Source organism: Macaca mulatta, chromosome 7, assembly GCF_049350105.2.
Source record: "Macaca mulatta isolate MMU2019108-1 chromosome 7, T2T-MMU8v2.0, whole genome shotgun sequence".
In the NCBI taxonomy this organism is placed as follows: domain Eukaryota; kingdom Metazoa; phylum Chordata; class Mammalia; order Primates; family Cercopithecidae; genus Macaca; species Macaca mulatta.
This window is the reverse complement of record NC_133412.1, coordinates 34376428-34398707: the sequence shown is the minus strand read 5'-3', so window position 1 is coordinate 34398707 and position 22280 is coordinate 34376428. Positions and strand designations below refer to the sequence as shown.

The window sequence follows — 22280 nt, the reverse complement described above, 5'->3', positions numbered from 1 at the left end:
GGTTTAAGTTAGGTTCTGTCACTTATAACAGAAAGAGTGCTGACTGGAATAAATGCGACCCACAGTAAAACTTTTCCTTATCACCTCTAGTTGTGCCTGAATGTAATCTCTTCTGAATGTCTGTAAGAATTTATTCGTATCACTGACATTCTGCCATGTATATTAATTATTGAAATTCTTATCCCTCTATCACACTAAAATAATAAAGTCTGAAAAGATAGACTGAATATTATTCACTTTAATATTCTACCATTCTCCCACACAGTACTTTCCTCTGTAAAAGGCAGAAAAGGCAGAAAAAGGGCACGGTAAAGGGCAGAAAAAAAAATGGATGAATGAATACATGAAAAAGATGGAGGAAGGTATTCAACAACTCAGACTGGTTAATGAGAGTTAAGCAGTAGTCAAAGAAAGAAAAAGCAGAGCTATAATGCAAAAAAAGGTAGCAAATGAAACAAATGGTTGAACACGAGAAGTTAAAAAAAGGGAAAAAAAAGCAACGTAGAAGAAAGGGACTGTGTACTAATTAGAATCAAGAGGGTCAAGGCCATGTTTCTTTTTCTGTTTTGTTTGTTTGTTTTTTAGAGATGGAGTCTTGCTCTGTCACCCAGGGTGGAGTGCAGTGGCGCGATCTCGGCTCATTGCAACCTCTGTCTCCCACATTCCAGCAATTCTCCTGCCTCAGCCTCACAAACGGCTGGGATTACAAGCATGCGCCACCATGCCTGGCTGGTTGTTTTTTTTGTTTTTGTTTTTGTTTTTTGTATTTTTAGTAGAGATGGGGTTTCATCACGTTGGTCAGGCTGGTCTCGAACTCCTGACCTCAGGTGATCCTACAGCGAGCCATTGTGCCTGGTCAGGGCCATGTTTCAAACTAACGAGTCATTTCATTTTTCTTGGCTTTAGTGCCTTCAATTGTATCTAGGCTCCTTTCATTCAAGTTTCTCTTGGTGCCAACATTTTGTGTTTGTCAGTACAGCCAAAGGTCAGAGAATGTAGATCAATGAATATACAATCATATTCTTTCATGAAACTTAGGGTTAATAAAACAGTAGAAAAAGTAAAAGGCCTCATCCTTATGAAATACTATCAAATCAGACACTATTTCCCTTAAACACTTCATAATCATTTTCAATATCTCTAGTGAAGAAATTTCAAGTACATCAAACTTACACATTTTTTTTTTTTTTTTTTTTTTTTTTAAAGACAGGGTTGGATCTATTGCCCAGGCTGGAGTACAGTGAAGTGATCTGGCTCACTGTAACCTCCACCTCCTTGGCTCAAGCAACCTTCCCTCCTCAGCCTCCCAGGTAGCTGGGACCAAAGGCATGTGCCACCATGCCTGGCTAATTTTTTGTAGAGACAGGGTTTTACCATATTGTTCAGGGTGGTCTTAAACTCCTGGGCTCAAGCAATACTCCTGGCTTGGCCTCCCAAAGTGCTGGGAAATGTGAGTCACCCCGTTCAGCCAAAATCGTTACTTTTGAGGGCAGGGTTGTATTACCCTTTGATAGTCTGAAAATGGTGATTCTACATATTTTGTAACTCTAGGAGATTTCAGAATTTTTCATAGGTTATAGAGCAAGCAGTATCAAGTTTACAAAATAATTTTCTTTGAAATTTGGTTGAGGTACCAGATATATGGAAAAATAGTGTACTTGGGCTTAAATTCCCAGACAAATCCACTGAAACCTATGTAATCTACAATGAAATGGAAATAAAACATAGAAGTTTTACCAGAGGGGCCCTTTAAGTTCTGAGATACAGAAGGTGGAGTTAAGCAAAGACATTCCAGCAGCAATGCGAAGACACTTGGTTTGCTTATAAGTCAAATGCTTATAAGCAGAGGTTTGACAATAATATACTTGAGCAATTAGACCCAACCTGTTAAATGAGTTAACATGCCTAAAATAAGTTTCAACAGTATATACAGTCTGCCCTCTATCTGTGGGTTCCACATCTGTGAAATCAATCAACCACAATTTGAAAATATTCAGGGGAAAAAAATGGATGGTTGCATCTGTGCTGATGTACACAGACATTTTTTTCCTTGTCATTATGCCCTAAACAATACAACGTAAGAACTATTTACACAGCAATTACATTGTGTTAGGTATTATATGTAAGTTATAGATGATTTAAAGTATACAGGAGGATGTGCGTGGGTTATATGCAAAAACTATACCATTTTATATATACAAGGGAGTTGAGCATCAGGGGACCCAATCCCTCACAGATACTAAGGGATGACTGTATAGCAATTCTATTAACATCATGCTATTTTACTTTTCAGAGATCTTTCATGATCTTTTTTTTTCCCTTAAAAAACCAGAAACATTTCTCAGTGTCCCATGGAAAACTAGTTTCTCAGAAGCTAATGATGCTTTTTACAGAAAGCCTTCTGTGCCTAATGTGATTTTGGGGTGTAGGAAGCTAAACAAAGTTAAATCAGCTTTTTTCAGAGTCTTTAACATTCCAAAGAACAATCTGAATTTCTAAGAGGGAACAACGGACACAAAATGGTGTCCAAAGTTATTTCACTGTGGAACCGTGACTTTTTTCAATGGTCATCCCTCAAGATCAGTGTCTCCGTAATTATGGTTTAAGAAAATGCTGCGCTAGTAAAAAACCTGAGATATGAAGAAAGAATAGGTATCTTAAACACCTAAACAGTGTGGCCTAATGGAAACAGCATTTAACTAAGAGTCAAGAGATACAAGTTCTACATTTAGTTCTACATTTAGTTTTGACATTTACTGGCTTTGTGACCTCAGAAAGAAACACTTAATTGTCCTCTGCCTTAGTTTTAATCATTTGCAAAATAGCAATTATAATTCTAGTTGCAGCCTTTTTCAGGGTTGAATAAAAGTTATTAAATTTATGAGATTATGGAATTGTAAAATTCTAGAGCTGTAAAAGACCTCTGAAAATTCTCAGCATTACCTTATCAGAAAGGCAATGATTATTTTCAGAATCTAGATTAAAATCCACACCTCCTAACTCTCAGCCCTGCAATTTCCCCCGTACCACCACATATTACATTCACTCTTGAAAAGAAAAATTGTTAACAAACCATCTCTAGAGGCAAAATAGGGTCTCAGAAAGGAACACAATTAAGGGTCTCAGAAAACAAGCAAAAGTGAAGATAATCTTACACCTTAAGTCTCCCTTTTATCACATATAGACATACATACATCCTAAAATAAGTAAAGCTTATAAACAAGTAGGGATAAAAAGATAATAGTAGTTTATTACACAATCACTTGGGGATGGAAGGCAGGTAATTCTGTGAGAATAATTTGTTTCTAAGTTCAACCAGTAAACTGATCCTGCCATCATCAAAAATATGACTAATTATGAATAGGTAAAGGAAAACAAATATTACTGAAATTAACGAGAGAATCAAGGGTGGAGAAATGGACCAGAGCCGGAAGAAGCTTGAGATAGACAAGGCTACTTGGTGATAGTAGACTTGAACTGACCATGGGATTCACTGCTATGGTCAAAGCTTTTCATCTAGTTGTAATATTACAGAGTACAGAATTGCTTGATGCTAATTACCTAGTGATGTGTCAAAAAGATGTACTTATTTCACTTGAAACATAAGAAAAGCCCTCTTTCCCATATTGACATATCCACAGGAGAATTCTGCAATTCATAAAAGAAACATTAACTGATTCAGCATAAAACACTTCAAAATATCTACATGAATATATAAACACACTTTTTGTCACAAATAGTTCATTACTGAATTGTTATCAACCCTTGTTAGACAAAATTTCACATTTTTGCAATGTACAAAATCATTAAAGTGCCTGGAAGCTCTATCACAGAAGACAGTGGTGCTTTATAATCCACAATTTCTTCAGGCAAATGTGCTTATGGTTGAACATAATACTCAAAATAACAACATTCCCTAGATCTACAATCCCTCCCCTACTTAATGGTGTTTTTATATGTTGACAGCAACATGAAATGTTACTGCTTTCCTTTTAGTTTTAACTGTTTCTGAACATTCATCATTCACAGCACCACTCTCAACTGTTACCTGAAGAGATGACTGGGTATCAACAGTTCCAAATGCTTCGAATACTACCATACACATCTCAGCAGAACTTTAACAATTTAGGTTTTTCAGCCAGAAACTCCCTTAAATTATCAAACAGCCAGAAAAGTCAGTCTATACATTGTAATTCTACATATTGCTATAAACCCACATGTTTGGGTGTCAGTTCAGTTACTTCAGCTCATATCGAGTTGGACTGCCTGTTGCTATATGGAACTGCATTGTGATTTAAGAGGCATTCATTTCCAAAAGCAAGCTATTGTTGTGCAGATTGTTTACACTGTTGTTAGACTAAGGTATCTCATTTGATCATTTTTACTGAAAATAAAGATAAGTGAAGTATATCAGATATTGCCAATGACCAGTGAATTTCTTTTGAACCTATCTGCTTAATCATTTCAGGGTTCTCTCTCCTTCTTTTATATATAAGTAAGTATTTTTACATTAGGTAGTTAAAACTCACAAATAAAACGTATGGTCTGGGCCAGACATGGTGGCTCATGCCTATAATTGCAACATTTTGGGAGGCTGGTGCAGGAGGATCACTTGAGGCCAGGAGTTCAAAACCAGTCTGGTCAACACAGTGAGGCCTCATCTCTACAAAATAAAAAACAAAAAAAGTAGCTGGTGTTGTGCTAAGGAAGGAGGACAGCTTGAGCTCAGGAGTTCAAGGCTGTAGTGAGCCATCATCATGTGACTGCACTCTAGCTTGGGTGACAGAGTGAGACCCTGTCTCGAAAATAGGAAAAGAAAATGTATGGTTTGTATATCTGCATCTGATACAAAGTAGTACCTAAACAATGTAGTTCAGATGAATGCAGAATTTTTCATTTGAATTGTTAAGAGATCAATCTACTTACAAATAATTATTTACTTCAAGACTTTTTTTAGATGTTGATTTTATACACAGGGTATGGATGACTATTAAAAGTATTCTAAAAATCATCTGAAAACTAAAGAAACCAACAAGCACATGCTTGTAATTGCTCCAACTGAGAAAATGTTACCTCAAAGTGAATTACAGAAATATTGTTAGTCAACATCTGCTCAGAGCAAGTGACTGACATATATACCTCTTAGTATTCATTTAATTTCCACACTTGTCCTGTACAAAATTTTAATCGTCATCTTGGCACAAAGCTGTGCTAATGATGAAATTCCATTGGGCCTAAAAGTCATCTCTATGAGTGAAGAATAAAGGTAAGAACATAAATACAAAAAGAGCAATTTCTGATTTTTTACAGTTCAGAGTTATATTCTCAATTAAGAAAGCTTAGTTTAATCCAAAATTACAAAAACACTGACTTTTACTTGCCCTACTACACTTAATATAAATTAAATCCTACTTGGGGAAAAGTTATACTCCAAAAGGAAATTATTTGGAGTGTTACATGGATTTTACTTTGATGGCAAGCTGAATTAAAACTTTAAAAAATAAATTAGAAAGTTTTCCCTACGCAAATAATTTACTATAAACCTAACTCTGATTTTTTATCTGGAATGATAACACATTTAATACCGTGATTTTCAACACAAGTTTCATTGCTGATTAGATTTTTTTCACTCTTCTGTCATACTCTAATGGTTCTTCTGGCTTCAAACTGTCAACCACCTTAGGCAAAATCCACACTAGACGATCAGACTCTGTCTCCTCAACACTACAGAGAATAAAGGAAACAAAGACTGTGCAAAGCAAATCATTTTACAGAAATTGCAGACCACCAGGATTTGGGATTTGGGTAATCTACTTAGATTAGTATGGCTGTGTCTTAAAAGGATGATTCTAAGATCACAATATAGGTCATGTCCTTAAGAAATAAAATAAGTAATGAAATCAATGTCTATTACACAAACTTTCAATATTTATATGATGCCAATAACTGGTAAAACAGTTATAACTGGTAAAACAGATGGAAGTTTTTGTAATATGCTCAGCCCCAGCATACGCAAGAAAAAAATGTCATAAAACATACAGATTATTTTCAATCAGGGTTTGCAAAAAGGTAAAATATTTACACATTTAAAAAACGGTATTCAAACTGAAAAAAAACACGCTTGGGTTTATAATTTTAGACTGAACAACTTTAAACTTTCATTTGAGACAGAGAAGGAGAAAGGAAAGGAGGGGTGTTTTGCAGAGCATGATTAACCACAAAGGTTTTGCCAAAACATAAAAATCAGGTTTAGATGGTAATTCATACCCTTCTTGAAAGTGCAACTTCACTTCTTCAAACCAAAACTTTTAAAAAGTCCTAGTATGAAGCCAAGTGCTTAAAACAATGCTGCAATATCTAAATGTACTATGTTTTAATCAAATTGTGCCAGGAGAAATACTGTCCAATGCAAGTAAAATCTGCCTAAAATCACTGCTATGTTACATTTTTAATTACAACATAATACTACTGTTAAGAGAAATAGTAACATCACAAATGCCCCTAAAACAATACTTCTCTGCCCCAGAACACATGTAATGCTTGAGGTCACAAAGACATTGTCAAAACTGACAATCAAAACACTGCCACTTCCTTTTTTGACACCAAAACAATAATGCTTTAAGAGAAGACTCCAAATTTTCTGGACGTTTGATCCTCAAGCTGTGCTGAACAAGAAAAGCCCTAAATGCCGCTAGAAACTCAAGAACTTTCTTCTAGATACTTACCTGTCCCTCCTGGACAAAGGGATAAAAAATGTCTCTGACCAAAGAAGCTTTGAGAAGACTACTTGCAGAGAATTACCAACTTACCCATCAGATTTGAGTTCATGAAAGGTGTTGGGGACAAGCCTTCATGGGCTCCTAATCGACTGTCGTTCAAGTGATCACTGTAATGAGGGCTGTCTGTAAAACCCTAGGGGGAAAAAAGATCAGAGTATTAAAGAGATTATTTGGCAGTCCCGCTAATTGAGCATAATGACACTCACCTAATTAATATACAGACTTACTTACACATGGTCATCTCTAACCAAGTTTCTTGTTCATTATTTGAAAAGCTAACAGCAGAAGTGCTTCTTTTATTCCTTTTAAGATGTTAATGTCAAAAAACATTTTCCCAATGATCGTAAAGCAAAGTGGGTTTCTATAAATAAACACTAACCATGAGCACCAATGTTTTCAAAGTATCAGCTTTTCTGATGGGATGGGGAGCTATAAGAATTCTGTAAATTATTACTAAAATTACCTCTAAGATTACTTTACATCCAAAGGGAAGTACAATGGAAAATTTTTTTAAAAAAATGAATTAAGAAAATATATTTCTCAATTGTAATAAATTAGGGAAATGCTTATCTTTATCCTCCTATTCAATCCCTTCCTCCAGACCCTAAAAATAAAGGGTTAGGCAATTACAAGTTTGACTTAAAATACTAAAACTAATCCACAATCAATATGCTAGAAATGAATCCTTTCCCAAATGGCAAATATTCAACAAAAAAGGTCTATTTATACTCATTTTAATACTACTGTAGTATAACAATATATATTCCTACAGAAACCGAGCCATGTAAAAAGGAAAACAATTATTAAAAATAGCTGATTTAAATTATTAAGAAAGAAATTACAAACACCATAAAAACAATAAAGTTAATGTTACTTTTCACAGTAGCTGTTATTACATTTCTCCTTATAGTTGAAAACATACTTTTTTTAAAGCAAAGGGGAAAAAAGGTAAAATTTACAAACAAAAACAAGTGTTACAAAATTACTATGTAATGAAACCTGGACTGGTTCTCAGACTTTTACACACTCTTAAGTACAGCATCTCTTCCAAAATCATATTGTTTCTAAAGAAGGCTTTGAACTCTATTAATTAAAACTGCAGGTCATATATATCTCTGCCAATTTAAAACCGACATGGTAAAAACCAAACAAATGTATAAGAAGCCCAAGTAAGAGACAAAACTACGCTGGCTCACAGAAACCAGAAACCATCCAGAATCCCCTGGGACTAAAAAAATCATGAATCACTGAACATTTATCATTACCCAGACTGCAGGCTACCATTTAAGAGGACATTAGTGCGACTGGAACAGGCCTCACTATCTTTGCAGGCATGCTGTCAGTTCAATGAAAGGGCTAGGAATAGAGGGCTAAATAACTGTCAAATCATTACAAAGTTGCTTATAGATGCATGTCACAACTCCTTCTGCTGTTCTGTTTTAAAACTAATCTTCTGGGAGTGCTAACTCCCAAATAAATCTTTGTTTCATTTTTACATACTTTAGAATTACTGATAGACATGTGATAGATAGACATTCAAGAAGAATCTGGGTGACATTCACAACTTATGACCACAAGTGTTCTCTGGTAACCACAACTGTAAGTCCTGCCTGATACAGCCACATTTAGTAGACCCTATATATGAAATAGGATGGCTCTTAGCTAACGTCACCCCATAGAGTTTACCTTTTTTTTCTTTTTTGGAGACAGGGCCTTGCTCTGTTGCCCAGGCTGGAGTGCGGTGGCGTGATCACTGCTGACTAGCCTCAACCTCCCGGGCTCAAGTGATCCTCCCACCTCAGCCTCCCAGGAGTAGCTGGAACTATAGTAGTGCACCACCACACCCAACTAATTTTTAAAAAAAATTTAAGAGATGAGGTCTCACTATGTTGCCCAGGCTGGTCTCAAACTCTTGGGCTCAAGAGATCCTCCAGCCTTGGCCTCCCAAAGCGCTGGAATTACAGGCCTGAGCCACCACGCCTGGCCCATAGAATTTGCTTTTACTACTTAAAATGAATACTAAGTGACAAATCACTATCTCACATACATCTGGATGTTCTCTCTGCCACCCTTCCCACTGTCATTCTTAGGCACACAAAGGAAGGCATCAAAACCTATAAACATACTCACTTAAATATTGTTTGTCATCCTAAAACAATACTACTCTAGAAAAATGCCAATTAAAATGTGCTTGCGGAACAGCTACATTGTTCACACTACATTTGAATGCTAAAGGAGAATGAAAGAGTAATTTTGCATTCTCCCAGTTCTCCTCATTCTTGAACAACAAAAAGTAAAAACACTGCAGTTTTTTTTAAAAAAATTATTTCCTAAAGCACCACTATATAAATATATCTAAGTTTGAAATATATTTATGGTGTCGCTAAATGACTACACATAATTTATTAACTTTGTAAATTACACGTAGTGTCTTTTACCCTGCTAACCTAACCTTTTTGCTGTTCCCACTGCTAATGACCGGGATTGTCATAGTGCACCAGAAAATAGGAGTCTATAAATTTTTTTCCTCAAATACAAGCAAGAGTTGGACATGAATCCTCAATATGTACTTATTGGGATTATATGCATATACTATTAATCCACATATCAAGTATCAGTAAGGCATAATTTCTCTCATTTAAGGATAAAAATTAGATATTTTCCCCAACACCTTAGAGGTTCAATTTAGCAAAAGCAACTTTGTTTAAAAGTCACTGTCCAAGAGACAAGAAGGGAATAATAGTTCTTCATCTACAGGTGCAAACTGATGCTGGGAGAAGGAACAATAGACTTGCAAAATGTTTGTCACAGTTTTACATTACATACAACTGTACACCAAAACTTCACTTCAAGGACTGGGGGTAGTTTACTGTTTGGGATTATTCCTGTCATTCCTTTCACACAGTAGTAGTAATACCCACCCAGAGTATAACTTTTGGTGAAACAAGGTGAATAGTTAAGAGATAATTCACAAATATTTAAATAAGATTATCACAAGTCATATGTTTAAAATCGGTTCTAGAAATGTATAACTATTAGCATGTCAATGTATCATCTAGTTGACTGATACCTACAGCAGTGCTTTGCAGACTTCAATGTTCTTATCAAACAAGTAGAGATCTTGCTAAAATGCAGATTAACATGCATAAGGTCTTGGGGGTGGGACTTGAGATTCTGAATTTCTAACAAATAGGTGATGCTGATGCTGCTGGCCTACAGACTACACTTCTAGTAGCAATAACTTAGACAACTTGGAATAAAGATCTCTTTGATAAACACAGAATAAAAAGGTCTAGAAAGGTGACAGCCAGGCACCCCCCACTGAAACCATATTAAAACACCAGAAGTTTCCAGATAAGTATAAATTAGGCAGAAACCCCACAGTTTAAAGAGAAAAAAAAAAACTACAGCAATTAGAATAGCAAAATGTTTTTATGTATGTATTCATCCATGTAGTTTTAAAAGTAGAAGGTAGCTTAGCTATCAAATAGAGTCCCAATGAAAGAAATAGGTTAGTTGACTAGGAGTTTAAACTTCTTCTCGAATACCAATAAGCATGGTTGCTCACAGAGCAAAAGGGAAAAATATCATAAACCAGAGCACTCACAGGGCTGACAGAATAGAAGACAACAAAGCAAAATAATGTAGTAACTTCCAACAGGCTGGAGAACACAGGTTGAAGGTAAATGGCCTAAGGGAGTGGTTGCAGTGACAGGAAAAGAACAAAAACCAAGCAAGCAATGGTTAAGTTGGAGCTGGAGTGGATCAACCAATGGGACTGGTAAATGAATGCTATTTCAATTTTAAAATATAAAGGAAGTAAATCAGTGAGATCATTAAATATACAACTATTATGCTGCATATTCTAAATTGATAGAAAGTTACTATGCTAACAAAACGGGTCAAACATGGCTCCCAGGACTCTTAATTAAGATCTTCAATTCTATTAATAGCCACTAAGGTAAATGAGATTTTTTAAATACATGAGATGATATACATCATGAAGGACAGAGCAATACTATCAGAATTATCTATTACACCAGCCTTTTAGCCACAATATGCTATTGAACACAAAAATATTTCCAAATACAGCCTAAACAATCACTGTTCCCATCTTATAAAAATGGAAAGCACTCGTTATTAATAATTGATAAAATCAGTTGATGCATGGAAAGATTACAAAAACCATTAATTTCTATACTTAAAAATATGTCTAAAATTTAGTTGGTAAATCTTAAATAATTCCATCTATGAATGCATAATACTTCACAAAAGCTTTGATACTACAAAATGTGGTCTATAAAGATTTCATACTTTTCTCTATGTTCATTTCCTGATACAGGAACTTAGAAATGTTAATCTCTGCTACAGTATGACAACAGACCTGAAGTGATCAAAGCAGCTTCCATATTTAAACTAAACAGCACATAATCAAAAAAAAATTTTTTTTTGAGACACGGTCTTGCTGTTGCTTAGGCTGGAATGTAGTGGCATGATCACAGCTCAATGTAGCCTCAATCTCCTGGACTCAAGCAATCCTCCCACTTCAGCCTCCTGAGTAACTGGGACTACAGGCACACACCATTACAGGCACACACCACCATGTCCAGCCAATATTTTTATTTCTTGTAGAGATGGGGTCTCCTCTGTCGCCAAGGCTAGTCTTGAATTCCTGGGCTCAATAGAACCTCCCATTTTGGCCTCCCAAAATGTGGGCAATCAAATCTTTCCTTGTATCCAAGGTGGGGGGGGGGGGAGAGAGGGGGGGAGAGAGCGAACACATCTAGTATTATTTATATAATAGTACTCTTATCTGGTTTCCCACTTCAAAAATACAAGAATTTTTTTCTTTTGGTTAATTTTTAAAATGGCTCATTTAAATAATTTATCTCATCTAATTTATAGAGTATCATCACCAGAGGATCTTTCCCAGTTCAGAATACACTTACAGTTTTACAAACATATGTTGTTATTTCTTTGTATGAAAATCAGTTTAAAAAAAGAAACCACTGTTTTTAAAATTCTACTAAAAAAAAAATCTTCAATTCTTTTCAATGGCTTTTTTTATGCAAGGGAGGAAAAGATGCTCTTTGAATAAAGATTACTTTCTCAGGAAAGCTTTCCCTGACCCTAACAAGACCAAATTAGGTGAGCTTATTCTGTGCTCCCACAGCAGTGAGCATTCCATCATTGCATGGCTCCTACTTATTAAAACTGTCTATGTAATTATCCATTTAAATTAAATCATAATTATCTGTTATAATTACACAGCATAGTGTAGTGGATAAATGTGAAATTTTTGGAGCCAGACTGGAAGGTAATTCCATCTTTGGTACATACAAGCTGTGTGGCATGGGGCATATTAAAACTTTCTTAGCTCAGTTTCCTTATCTGTAAAAATGTAGATGATGGTAATAATAATACCTTCGCTTCACAGGTTGTTACAAAAGGACTAAATGAGTTAATATATGTAGCACTTGGAAAAGTTCCTGGCATATAGTAAGCACATAATAAATGTTAGCCATTATTATTATTATTATTATCATCATCATCATTATCCGAGTTACAGACTATGTCTTACAAATTCTGAGAGTACAGGGACCCTATGTTTTTTTCTTTTTCCCCCAACAATGACATCCTCAAAATGATGCCTGCCACATACATAGCAGATGCTGAATAAATGACAATGACAAAGGGATAGGAGGAGGTTTTAGCTGCTAAATCTTTAAAATGCTGCTGAGTTTTCGATATTATATATGTCCAATCAGTTTCTCCATAGACCTCATGGTAACTATCAGAAAGAAAGGTGGTAAGAAACTAGCTTATCTAACCGGATTGAACAAGTACCCACAGGTTTCTGGTATTCAAAGAGTTATAAGATTTCCCACGAATTACTGAAATCTTATAGCCTCTAAGTGGACAAAAGCCAGCAGAATCAGCCAAAACCCATAAGCCATCAGAAAGCTCTGGACAAGGCCTGGATATAAATGAGTGTTTATGCTTCGAAGTGAAATACTAATAAAATGGAAAGTTAAAAAAGAAAGAATAAATGCAGTTTCAAAGAGAGAAAAGTGCTCTTACTGAACTTCTGTACTTATCCGATGATAAATTGCCAACATTAATGTCTAGATAAATAACGTTATACTTCGTAAAACAAATCCTTGAATGTGACTGTCTCTCAGTTAAACACAACTATGAAAAACTCAAGTGGGTTGACTTGATCACAACAGTCTCTTACCTGAGACTGGGAATTATGTCTCTAGTTATCACTCGACTCTCACAACGGACAAGCACACTAATGGGCATGCAGTAGGTGACTAATAAAATCTGTTAATGTAATGAATGAATGAAAAATAAACACTACCTCAGTTAATGAATCAGGTCTACATCTGAAAAAGCTACTTAATAGTATTTTAAGATTCTGATATCCTTTAACAGGTCAATACTAATATATAATAAAATTTCTTAACAGGGAGATGGATTCTGTCATCCAGGTCCATAAATTTCTACAGGGCAAGAACTTTTTATTCCTCTTCATAATCCCAAAAGAGACTAGCACAGAATTTTGTGTGTAATGAAGTGCTTAAATTTTTGTTGAGAGGATGAATAATCTCTTCAGGTAACATTTTATGCATGAATGCTAAGTAGTTTTATAGAATTACTCTAATCCAAGGAAGAGCGAGCCTTGAATTGGCCTAGGTAGAAGGAAGAGGAGAATCAAAAACTTTTAGAAATAGAAAGAATATTCAGAAAATATGATGGATACATGAGATGCTGCTTAGCACAAGGGCCAGTATTTTTATAAAATTACCTGTCCTTAAAAACTGTACTATAAAGTGTGATATATCTAAACATTTTTTGGAAACAGTTTATTCTAATGTATTGACTCTATACCCGTAAAAGGTTTACTGAAAGATTACATTCACATTAATATACAATTTTATAATATACATTTATAATATACAATATACAATTTTCTCCCTTTGCCTTCTATACATTCTTTATTTCCAAGAAGTATTCTTCTGTGAAATACCAGATAATATTTTTTAAAAGCTAGTCTTTCGCAGATAGTTTGAGAAGCACTAATGTACATCCTCAGTACTAAAAATGTGGTCCTTAAAACTGACTTTTTGGCAAATTCTGGGAGTTTGTTGAAATGCAGAAGCTCTGGCAAAATCCTAGGCCTAGTGAATCCAGAATCTGCATCTTAACAAGATTTACAGGAGATTTATAAACAAAATGAAGTTTGGCAAGAACTGGTTTATATTATCCTGTAAGCCACAGGGTCTGGTACACCGTAAAACAGTATTAGCCCTATTATTTCTTTTTCTAGTACCACTAGCACTACATCAAATCCTAAAGAGCTCACATTGTAAAACCACAATTCCACTGTCATGTTCATAAATCTGCCTATCACATACTATATACAACTAGTAAAATTAAGAGTTAAAATATTACTGTCCCCCTCCCAAGAAAATCTCACCTTTTACATAATTTAAAGCTTTTATCTTCTACTACTATAAATAAATGGTATTATCACTGAGCATGTAACTGCTCAGTAAATATTTTTATTATTTCCTGATATTTGTAAAATCAGTTAAAATAAATCAAACATAAGGTACAATATAATTTTATTAAAACCCATGCTTAAGAAGTAACAACTAATTGCAAGAAGAGAGAACATCAGCCAACGAGCAAAACCATGTTCTTACATTCAGAGGATAATATATTTTAAAGTAACTTTAAAATACCAATCCCATATGTTGAATGTTTATTTTATAACAACAGGCTGGAAAAATAGGAACAAAAAAATACATAATAATGCTTAACTTCTATAAAAATTTACAGAGCTGGTGCGGTCGCTCACACCTGTAATCTCAATACTTTGGGAAGCCAAGGTGGGAGGATCACTTCAGCCCAGGTGTTCGAGACCAGCCTGGGCAACACAGCGAGACTCTGGTGCTACAAAATACAAGAAAATTAGCCAGATATGGTAGAATACGCCTATAGTCCCAGCTACTTGGAAGGTTGTGGTAGAAGAATCCCTTGAGCCCAGGAGTTGGGGGCTGCAGTGAGCCAATATCACGTAACTGCATTCCAGCCTGGGCAACAGAGCCAGAGCTCTTCTCAAAAAATTTTTAAAAATTAAAAACAAATAAAGTTTACAGAAAGAAGATTAGAAAATTAATTATAAAAAGTATTAATATTTTTTCATTTAATTTGCCTATATTTTCCAAAAATTCCTAAAACAATCATTTATTTTTCTAAAAGATATATTATTTCTCAGTTTTTCCTTTAACATGATTAAAATAACATATACCCATTGCAGAAAATAGAGAATGTACAGAAATAGCATCAACTAAGCAGGAAAAAAATCTCTCATTTTACCTCCACTGAAATGCAAACGTCAACAAAATATGACATATTTTCTTTCAATTTTTAAATGTTTCTAAACTAGTCCAGACATATTAAAATGTACATAATAAAAAGCCATGTGCCCACGACTCAACAAATAGAACATTACCAGTATAGTTTAAACCCCTATGTAATTATAATTCCCATTAGAAGCAAACACTATCCTAAATTTATCATTTTCACACATTACTTAATACTTTCATTACATATATTATCTAAATGATATATAGCATCATTTTGCATGTTTCTACATAGTATCTTTTTTTCTTTATTCAGTTAACATTCAATATATAAGACTGATGTATGTTGACAATGTGTAGCACTGGTATATACATGTCAGTCCTATATAATATTCTACTTACAAACATACCACAATTTATCCAGTTCCCTATTGACATTCAGCTTGCCTCCAATTTGTCCCTATTACAAATAAGGTTGTTATAAACATTTTAGGAGTATGTCTCCTTGAACGAATTTATATGAAAGTTTCTCTTGGGATCAATTATCTAAATGTGAAATTACTGGTTTGCAGGGTATGCTCGTGTTCAAATTTACCAGATACTGCCAAACTGTTCTCTAGAATAGAAATATATTATCATTTGGGGGAAAGTCTCATATCTCTTGCTGCATCATGAAAGCCCCAAACTTATGAAAGGTGGCTTTCAAAATCCCCTTGTAAGTTGTATGTAATTTGTGACACACTTCCCAAACGATAAAAAGCAAAGCAATCATGATTACATTTCCTTATCAGTTCACTTAACCCTTAGTGTAGCTACATTCTTATCTGAAATAGTTTGGCTTGGGTCCAAAGGCAGTCCTTTTCCATAAAAAATGTTCAAGGCACATTTGTTAAATGAGTTAATCTTTGCTAGCCTCCTCAGTTCATCTTAAGTTTCTATAAATAAAGTTGCATACATTACTCCAGGCACCAATAGATTAAAATCTGCAAGAAATACCATATATTTTTAGTTTGTCACTGGTATCCTATCTTGATAGCCAGTGTTGTGTGGACTGTTAAGAGTCATGGCAACAAGGTTGGCTGCTCCTGATTTTTAGATTCTGACCCATGGCCATAATAATACATAGTTCATGATTAAAATAGTACTGCATTATCTTGGTAGGAACCATTAAGACAGTACTTTTGAATTCTGTTACTAGTCAGGGAAGTTGACCATGAGCCATTTATTTATACTGCCTCTTCCTACGCCATGACTAAAGCCAATCATCTTTAAGGGTAAGTTCCAATTCAAAGTAAAATAGGGAAACAATGTTTCTTTAAAAACTGGCTCACCTATGTGCTAAATCCCTGGCCTAGATTCATTTCCTTGAAGGTGAAAGTAGATAAGCCACAGCTGATAGATCAGTGGTTCCTTCCAGGAATATATTACCAAACCTTCACTCATCCTCCCTAATTTGAGGTTTTGTGTAACAGTATTAACCATAATAGCATGGGCCAGGTGCAGCGGCTTTTGCCTACAATCTCAGCACTTTGGGAGCTGAGGCTGGTGGATCACTTGAGGTCAGGAATTCGAGACCAGCCTGGCCAACATGGTGAAACCTTGTCTCTACTAAAAATACAGAAAACAAACAAAACATTAGCCGGGTGTAGCGGCATGTGCTTATAGTCCTAGGTACTTGGGAGGCTGAGGTAGGAGAATCACTTGAACCCAGGAGGTGGAGACTGCAGTGAGCTGAGATCGCGCCACTGCACTCCAGCGTGGGTGACAGAGTGAGGCTACATCTAAAAAATAATAACTATTATAATAAAAAAAATAATAGTATGAGCATACATTTGGCGATACCATTTGCCAGAACTTAGGCTAAAGGCTTTATTCATTTAATCTTTACAACACTATGAACTAGTCACTATTATTCCCATTCCACCGATGAGGCAAGAGGCACAGAAAATTTACACAGCTCACCCAAAGTCTAACAGTAAATAGTAGGATGGGGATTTGAATCCAGGCTGTCTGTCCAGAGCCCACCATGCAATGTTGCCTTTCTAGTAATAACTGCTCCTCCCTACAACTATTGTGAATTGAACGGCTCAATGATAGGCTGAAGCCATACAAAATGAATAAATCTGTTCAAACAGTAATTCATAAGTGATAAAGGAATGAAAGTAGGAAAATGCAACAACAAAACAAACAAAAACAAAAACAAAAAAATTTTAACTACCCAGTTTGGCAAATGGTGCTCACAATAGTGGAGACAGTCATAAGAGCTTTAGTGAGCTGTTTGGACTGGGGGACTCTGATGAAGCCACAAACAAAATGGGAAATGGAAAAACCTCCGCTGCTAAGTGGACATCTACTGCAGACATTTTTATCTACCGCAGAACTTTTCTCTTGCCCAAGGTGGGAATAGGTACAGTAGTCTTCTGGGATGCTAAGATAATTACCATGGAAAATGTAAACAGAGGCATCAAAAAACTTAGAGGCAAATTTCTACAGCATCAGAGCCAGTAGTCGAGTACTCTTATGTTAGATAAAGTTTATGATAATGATTTGGCAATTATAGTTAAGAATTAATATTCATTAATAATTAAATGGGAAAGGCTATGTAACTCTGTTCTAATAAAAGGCATCCGAATGGCCTAGTTGTAATGCACTGACAACTGCAGAAAAGGAAATTATTCACATAGATACAAAATCTTTAGGGTCAGGGCCCTAAATCCAACATCAATTGAATGCTCAACAAGAGAAACAGCATGATAGGGGGCACTAGTCTTCCTTAGGGACTCTGATTTGTTGCAGCACTGAAGCTTCCCAGAAATAGCAACTGAATGCAAAAAGGCTTGTTAAGAGACAGACCTGTTATCCCCTTCCCCAATTCCTAGACCTCTGAAATCAACAGTGATTATCTGGCTAAAGGACACAGGTGTCATGTGAATATTCCAACAAAGAACGGGCAATGAAGGAAGTCTTCATGTCTATTTAACACCAAAAGCAGACAGTACCCCTGCTTTCAGATGTACAGTATACAGTTTCTCTTGCAAAGTGTTCAGCAGTTGAAATGCTAGAACTCCCTTTGAAAAACAGAAAGGTTTCACTATCAAGTTATGAGAGGTAGGTGTAACTGTGAGTATATAACATACACAAAACCTAACTTTTAGAGATAATCTTTAAATGATAAATTAGCTTCTTAAAACTAAAATATAATCCTGTCAGTAGAGACTTGTATTTTCAATGAGCAGCTTAGTGAAATAACTCAACAGGTTTTTCTTGGATGTGGAATAATTCCTCATTTTTAACTTTTGTAATTTTTCAATTTGAAAGAGCATCTAAATTATTTTTTAAGAAAGTTACTGTTTTAATTTGAGAAAGCATTTTTAAAACGATCTTTAAGTCTCCTTAAATATCCCAAAATCACAGCTTCAGAATCTGTGAGTCTTCCTATTAGTATGTTAATACTTTATAGATTTATTTAAAGAAAATATCTCTTCAGGTTAGCCCTTATAAATACAAAGAATACAGGAAATAAATTCTAAATACACTGTCCTCCCATTTCCATAGCACTTTTGTAACTAAAGAACATTTTACTTATTTCTGCATGGTTGTCAGTCTCCTTTCACTGAAAAAAATCAGTAAATAAAGGCATTTCCTTCTCTAATGACGTTGGAGAACAAGGCTGAGGAACAACCGCCAGGGGCTACTCATTTCCCAGTTTGAGAAACATCTACTAGAATTGAATAAAATCACACAGCGGAGGGATTTTGTGGTTATTTGTGCGTCCAGATATACTGACTCGTATCTTACCTCAATTGATCTACTCAAACTATGTGAATTTATAAAAAATGAAAGCAGAAAAAGAACTACTGTTCCACTCCATCCCTACTCTACCAAAAAGCATTGATTTGTATCTTGGAGTAAGCATGAGATGTGGAAGTGCCAGCAATTCACATGGATTTTTTAATGCTTCTCAGTGGAAGCATCTCCATCCATGGCCATGATTCTAGTGTGAAAAGTAATATTCTTCATATAACATGGTATGAAAACACAAGTCAGCAACTTCATCTAGTACACAATCGAAGAAATAACTATCTGACCCATTACCAGAGAAAAACTCTATTCTGATGTGTGTATGTAAACTGTGAAGCAAGTTTAAGTGGCATTACTTTATTGGAATAGTTCCAGCTAATACATGTAATTAAAAGTAAAAAGCAGTTATTTCCTAAAAAGTAAAATTACACTTGAATTCAGACATTTAGTCCAAATTGATTCTGCTTTACTATATTTGCACCCAATGCAAACTTTTCACATACTTACAAAAATATGAGTTAATTACATTTGCACAAAATATAAAATTTTCAGATACTTACATAGAAGACCAGCATTCCTTTCATAACAGGTCACAGTATTACCTTTCTTTTCTTATACCCTTCCTAGGAATATTAAAGCTAATTGTGACACAAACTGAATTGTCCATGTGATCAAATATGAAGGTTTTCATCAGCAGCAATAACCGAAATGAATTTCCTGTCTGCTTTGAGTTCTAATATTTTTAATGCATACTGTCAATCTCTATCCTAAATGCCAGGTGTGTTTTTTGATACTTCATCTTCTCGTCTTACCTTCTCTCGATTTTTAGCCCCCATTTTCTCCTTCATTACTCATCTTATTTTTTTACCTATCTCTTCATATATGTCAATCTACTTATTAATGAAATTAAAGAAATTAAAATATGTATATGGAAGAGTGACAATGCCTATGTATATATGTGTAGTATTGCCTATAATATATTAGGCATTGTGCCAGATGATAGGATGCAAGAATAACTAAAAGTCTTTGCCTTCAAGGAGCTTACAGTCACAAGAAAAGAGAGACATTATCTGAAAATATTTTAATAAACTGAATAACCTTTTCATGAGGCCTGGGCCTGACATGCATGTACCACATTACAGCTTCCAAGGTTTGATTACTACAATTGGACTCCCTAGTAGTCTAGGGGGCAGGATGATAATAAACGGTAAAAATTTAAATGAAGTACAAACCAGTCTGCCAAATTACAAGTTAAACTTGCTGGGTTTTGTATGAAGAGTTTAGAAGATGCTGATACACCAGCATAGCTTCAAATGGGAGCACCAAAAGCAGAACAAATACTGTTAGGCAGGCAGAAGTCACATTAAGATTTGCTAAAGAATACCCTAAAGCAAAATGAAACATATTGATAACTGGAAAATAAAGTGTCAATCACAACTAAGTTTTATTGAGTAACATGCCAGCACTGTTAACAATATCCATGCCATTCTGTCAGTTAATTTAACCCATATAACTTATATACTGAATAATACTATATTTCCCCCATCTGATAGATGAGACAATAAATGTGTTATTTAAGTTTGTGGTATCTAGTTAACAACAGGTAACTAACACAAAAATTAAAAAGAAGAAAATATTATTAACAATCTTGTCAATAAATTTGAAGAAGTAATACTTCTCAACTAATTCTTTCAGGCCAGGATTAGCATGATAACAAATTCTTACAAAGAAAGTACACACACACGTTTTTTTTAAACAGCTACAGATCCGCCAGGCATGGTAGCTCACGTCTGCGATCCCAGCACTTTGGGAAGCCGAGGTGGGCAGATCACTTCAGGTCAGGAGTTGGAGACCAGCCTGGCCAACATGGTGAAACCCTGTCTCTACTAAAAAAATACACAAATTAGGCAGACATAGTGGCGGGTGCCTGTAATCCCAGCTCCTAGGGAGGCTGAGGCAGGAGAATCACTTGAACCTGGGAGGTGGAGGTTGCAGTGAGCTGAGATCGCGCCCCTGCATTCCAGCCTGGGTGACAGAGCAGGACTCCATCTCAAAAAAAAAAAAAAAAGAAAAAACAAACAAAACTACAGATCGATATTACCTGAATGTAAAAATTCTTAATATTTTAGCAAATTAAATCAAACAATTTAAAAATGGCAATACATACTAACCCAGTACTAGATAGCCCAGGAATGCAGCATTGCTTTAATATTTTTAAAATATTAATCAATATAACTTCTATAGTGACACACTAAAAAGGAAAAATCATCTGACCATTTCAACAGATGCAGAAAAAATCTTTTATAAAATTCAACATCAATTTTTCTTAAATACTCTCAACAAATTACATTGACAAAGGAACTTCCTCGATCTAACAAATCACATCAATAAAATCTATAGCAATTATCATGCTTAATGGCAAAACACTGTCTATCCCTAACATTAGGAACAAAGTCCATTCTTAACCACATCTATTCAACATCATACTTGAAGTTATAGCCAATTCCATAAGGAAAAAAAAATCTGGATTAGAAAGGAAAAAGTTAAATTCTCATTAACTGACAGACAACACATTCTTCAAACAAAATCCTCCAGAACGTCCAAAAAAGCTACCATAACTAGTGAGTTCAGCAAGGTTTCAGGACGCATCGTCAATATACAAAAATCATTGTCTTATATATTAGATATGAGCCAAAAATGCAATTAAAATACTTAGATCAAAAATTATGAAACATTTAGTTAATAGATTAAACAGAAGATGTGCAAGACTTGTTCACTAAAAACTATCTAAAAATACTAACAGAGATCATGTCACTGCACTCCAGCCTGGGCGCCAGAGCAAAGCCTTGCCAAAAAGTTAAAAAAAAAAAAAAAAAAAAAAAAAAAAAAAATATATATATATATATATATATATATATATATATATATATGGAAAGTAAAGATTTAAATATGGAGATACATCATATGCATGAATTGAAAGCCTCCACACTGTTAAGATCCCCTCCAACTGATCTACAGACTCAATGTAATCCTAATCAAAATCCTACACAGCTTAGTAGAAACTGACATACTGGTTTTAAAATCTCCAATGTATATGCAAACAACATAGAATAGTTCAAACAATTTTGAAACAGAATAACAAGGTGGAAGACTTATACTACCTGATACCAAGATTTATTTTAAAGGTATAGAAATCAAGACAGTTACGGTATTGGTGTGAAGATAAATCAGTAAAACAGAATACAGAGCCCAGATATCGATCCTCACATATATGGTCAACAGACTTTTAACAGAGATAACAAGTTAACTCAATGGGAGGGAAGAA

At 35.0% G+C, this 22280-nt stretch overlaps 1 protein-coding gene across 12 annotated transcripts in view; it reads right to left on the bottom strand.

The window, feature by feature from the left end:
* The window catches only part of TCF12 (transcription factor 12), a 375360-nt gene that overhangs the window by 194746 nt on the left and 158334 nt on the right, over window positions 1-22280 (bottom strand). For all 12 annotated transcript variants that reach the window (XM_077939464.1, XM_077939466.1, XM_028850968.2 and 9 more), the window contains exon 5: window positions 6810-6912. In XM_077939464.1, the coding sequence (XP_077795590.1) occupies window positions 6810-6912 (103 nt within the window). The remainder of the gene's footprint in view (window positions 1-6809; window positions 6913-22280) is intronic.